At 42.5% G+C, this 4,713-nt stretch overlaps 1 protein-coding gene across 1 annotated transcript; it reads right to left on the bottom strand.

The window, feature by feature from the left end:
• Positions 1–3,185: 3,185 nt before the first annotated feature.
• On the bottom strand, positions 3,186–4,510 carry LOC141486115 (uncharacterized). Its single transcript, XM_074183832.1, has one exon. The coding sequence runs from the start codon at positions 4,506–4,508 to the stop codon at positions 3,186–3,188; it is 1,323 nt and encodes a 440-aa protein (XP_074039933.1). The 5' UTR covers positions 4,509–4,510.
• Positions 4,511–4,713: the final 203 nt, after the last annotated feature.

Raw genomic sequence — 4,713 nt, 5'->3', positions numbered from 1 at the left:
TTCGTCTCTTTGTAACACGGACACTTTTCCCGACTCGCTTTGATATGCAGTCTGGGTTTCGGGGCACTCCGCGACATCGCGAATTGATATGGCTGATATCTCGGTCGCCTTGTCGTCACAATCGTAGGCGATGAGGGATTTCACCTGGGTGAAGTTTGACATCATGAACAAGGTTACTCCCGTACTGATGATGAGGAGCCTGATGAGGTCCATCCTTCTGTCGGGTGTCTTCTCTATTCGACTTTGCCCTGTGGAGAAATCAAAACTTTGCCAAATGTATACAACAGTCTATGTCAATGACCCTATCATACAGCACATAATAAGAATGCATAAAACAAACATAAAAATATCAAGACAATTGTTCGTGACATATCTATTCTAAATAGTGTTTAAAATCTTGAGTATCTTCAATAACATATTTCTTGATTGGAGGCCAAGGCAATTTGATTTCTGACAAAGTGTCCTTTATATGTTATCCTACCTACCCATTTCTACGGTAGATCATCGTCACGATATTCAATATCGAGATCCTAGATCATCTCGCAATATTCCCTTATTAAGACCTTCCCTCCTACTTTCGCGCCCTCCTTTTTCGGTATTCCCTACTTCTAATCTCATGCCCTATTGGCATAATCTTCCACGTTATACATCTACTATGATCGGTAGATTTAGGAACTATCCTTTTCGAATAACTCCAAGTTCACGTAATCCGTGAACAGTAAAGAGGTGAAGATACTGTCATATTTCTCTTTCCACCCATATATGTTGAAAAACCCCTGTCGACCCTTTCCACCGAGGCCCAGCGGTTGAGGTTTCTCAAGGTCCCCAAAACGTGAATCTACAAGAATTTCTATTTCTGGTTTTAGCCAGGGAACGATTATCGTACCCAGTGAGATTATAGTCCCCACCTGACTGAAACTTTATAATTAATACGATGACTCAGGTACATCATGTGTCGTGGTACATCTCAACATGGCGTTTCGGAAAACCGAAATTAAATTCCCCGACAAATGAAAAAAATTTTTCCCCCTTCCCGTCGGTGAACAGAGATGGCTGCCTACCAACCCAAGGTGTGTCAAAGCACGCTTTATAAAAGATCTAGTACCTGTTACGGCCGGTACCCCGCCCCTCTGGATTCAACATATTATTATAAAACCCTTTTCTCCTCACTATTTTATCGCCCCTGTTATTTTACTACCTTTCCCATGATTCATTGGTACCTTACTATCTACCCTTGACCTGCCCTATTGATTGTATCCGTTTATCCTTTCCCGAACTGACCCGTGAACAAAACTGTTGTTATAAACTCGCTCCCTTTTTATTTCTGAAATATAGTCCTCATATTATCGTCCCTTAAGAAGTTTGTTCTAACTTGAACTGAATCAAAGTCCACCCCCTGAATATCCCCTTATTATTCTTGCATCTACTTTAATCCCGCAAATTTTTTTTTTTGTAAGTACATTCCCCAATTCGATCATTTATTTGATTATTATTATTATTATTGACTTATGGGACTTACTACTAGCTTTAACCTAGGACTATGTCCTGACTCCGCCTTTAGGGAACAGAACAACTCCCTTGCTTCTCCCTGGTAAAGAGAATGAAAATAAATGAATTGGGATCAGCTAGCGCTGCGGTGGGAGGAGTGGTATCTGTTTTGGCGGACATTTACCCCGACGGTCGATCCTTTCACCGGCAGATGTATTCTCTTGCCCCCTCTGCAGAGCGTCCATCCTACAGAGCTCCAATAACCTCTACCATCCTATCGTGTGCGATGAAAACAAACGATACGACGGGAGAAATAGTATCCGTTTAGTGGGACTCCTACCCCCACGGTCGATACTTACCGGCAGTAGTATTCGAGCGCCCCTATCTGCAGAGCGTATTATTTCAATGTGCACAAGTTACGGCGTATACCAATCCGGTGGTCGCTTTGTCCTCGTAGACCGTCGTAGTGGAACTGGTTCATCTAAAAGTGATTCTTCCTCTGAGTACTCTTCATCACTGTCCCTAGCGCTCTCTTCTTCCAAAGCCTGTTCTATGTCCAGTGGGATATATTGGGGCATCATTACTGGTTTCCATTGATGTCTTTCTCTCGGGATGTCATGCCTCTCAACTTCGACATCTTCATCACTCCCGTCCTCCATACCTGGTTCCTCGTACTGCTTTGATTTTTCTTTTGGACCTACCCAACGGCTATTCTTTCTGTTTAGTTTGTCCGTATCCCTCGGGTTATAAGGTTTCAGCCTATTTACGTGTACTGTTTGCTCTACTCGCCCTTCGCGTTTCCTCAGCTTGCACGTGACCGCTGTTGCCATTTCTGTTATTACGTACGGGCCCTCATAAGCCGGCGAAAGTTTTTTTGATATTCCTGGTTTTAATGATTTAATTTTCACTAGCACATAGTCCCCTACTTTAAATGGATGCTCTGCAGTTTTTTGGTTTTACTTTTCATTTCTTGTCCTCTTCGTCTCTTCTGTATTCACAAATACTCTCGTATATACCTGTCTTAGTCTTTCCAGTAATTCTGACGCGTAGTCCTCGTCATAATTGTATCTAACTCTTCCCGATTGTATGAAGCTATCTATTGGTAGCGTCTGTTCTCCCCCATGTAGCAAGAAAAACGGGCTATATCCCGTGGTGACGTGTGGGAGTCCCCGGTAAGCCATTAACACGAAAGGTAACCAGTCATCCCAATCTCTTTGATTGTTACTTATATAATGGGAAAGCATATCTTTCATTACTCTGTGCATCCTTTCAATTTGTCCGTTGGTGGTTGGTGCGTAGCTGGCAGTGTGACTCTTTTTGACTTTTAGAACTCGACATACTTCTAGAAATAGCTGTGACATGAAGTTGGTTCCTCGGTCCGTCAGTAATCTCTTAGGTGTTCCATGTCGCGTTATTATATTTTCTACAAACGCTCGGGCAACTGTGTCCGCTTTCTGATCCGGTAGTGGGATCGCCTCTACATACTTAGTGAAATAATCTTGAAAGGTCAGTATATAACGGTTCCCCCTATTTGAAGTAACCATTGGTCCTACTATATCCATGGACGTTAATTCCCAAGGCGCCGTTGTCGGTGTGAACATTTGTAGTGGGGCTTTCTTCTGATGCGGGGAGGATTTCCTACGATTGCAAGCGTCGCAGGTGGCGCAATACTTAATAACATCGGTCCTCATATTTGGTCAGTAGAATCTCCGCTTTATACTGGCTAGTGTTTTCTGTTGTCCTGGATGACCAGCAAATGGCGCGTCGTGAAAGTCCTCCAATACTTTCCTAACATATTTCCTAGGTACAATTAGCTTATCTCCATCCTCTTCTACGTGATATATCAGCTCATCTTTTGACCTATAGTAAAGCGGATTTTCTTCCGTCATGTAATTCTGTCTTTCTATCTCTTGGCAAAATTCGTCCTTAGTTTGTTCTGTCTTCAACTCTTCTCGGTCCCATTCTGGCACTAACAGATCCTCGCGCTCTTCTACAACTCCAATGGTTGCTACTTGCTCAGCCAATTCGTAAATGTAAATTTCGATATTAGTATTATGGAATAAAAATTCAATCATTCCCAAGACGGCGCCCCAGTCTAATTTATCCAAGCCATTCCCAATTCGCGGCATCGCCAGATGAGTATCTTTATTCCTATCACAACAATTTTTCAATTCCCTCAAAGCATTCCACATGCTTCGATACGATGGTTTGTCCCAATACTGAGCTTTTGTAACTAGGTAATATATATTACGTTCTGGTAGTCTTAGTTCTGCGACTTCTCCGACGTTTCTCTCTTGTTGCACCAATATTTCTACTGCTCCGTAAATTTCCTTGAATTGACGCGCGATTCCATCTCTCATCGCAAAATCCCGAGACACAGAGTGGGCTAAGGCCCACTCCTCCGGGGCGGAAAATAAATTTCCAACTTTTATCTTCAGCTTCGTCATTTTTGGAGTTTGATGTATCTTCCTATATTCCTCGTACTCTTCGACCTCTGTCTCAATGTAATGATCCCCTCGATCGTGCATCCGGCTTAACGCGTCAGCGTTGCCATGCAGTTTACCCTTGCGATGTATTATCGTAAAATCATATTCTCCCAAGGTCAGAGCCCATATAGCCAGTCTAGAACCAGGGTCTTTAATCGTTAACAGCCACTTCAATGGTCGGTGGTCTGTTATAACAGTGAACTTATTACCATACAAATAACACCTGAAGGTTTGTATTCCAAAAATCACCCCCAACAATTCTTTTTCAGTAGTAGAATAATTCAATTCGGCTTTCTTTAGATTTCTGCTCGCGTATGCTACTGGTCTCTCATGTCCTTCCCTTAATTGGCTGAGGACGGCCCCTATTCCTGAGCCAGACGCGTCGGTAGCAACAATAAATGGTTGGGAAAAGCCCGGAAAAATCAGGACCAAATCCGATGTCAATATACTCTTCAGTTTTTCGGTGGCCTGTAGAACTTCTGGTGTTATTTCAAACTTCACCTCTTTTTTTGTTAAATGCGTTAGCGGTGCCATCAACTCCGCGGCGTTAGGTATAAATCGTCGATATCAATTTACGATTCCTAAAAACGATCGTACTCCCTTAACATTCTTTGGGATTGGAAATTTTTGGATTGCCTCGATCTTTTCTGGATCCAGAAGAATCCCGTTCTGTGATATCGTATGTCCTAAATATTTCACTATATTCAGTAGAAAGTTACATTTCTTTGGTTTTAGTTTC

The sequence above is a fragment of the Leptinotarsa decemlineata genome, unplaced genomic scaffold (assembly GCF_025532065.1).
Source record: "Leptinotarsa decemlineata unplaced genomic scaffold, Ldec_3_MD MMD2_tig00026347_RagTag_RagTag, whole genome shotgun sequence".
NCBI lineage: Eukaryota > Metazoa > Arthropoda > Insecta > Coleoptera > Chrysomelidae > Leptinotarsa > Leptinotarsa decemlineata.
The sequence above is the reverse complement of the archived record's forward strand: the minus strand, read 5'-3'. Positions and strand labels throughout refer to the sequence as shown.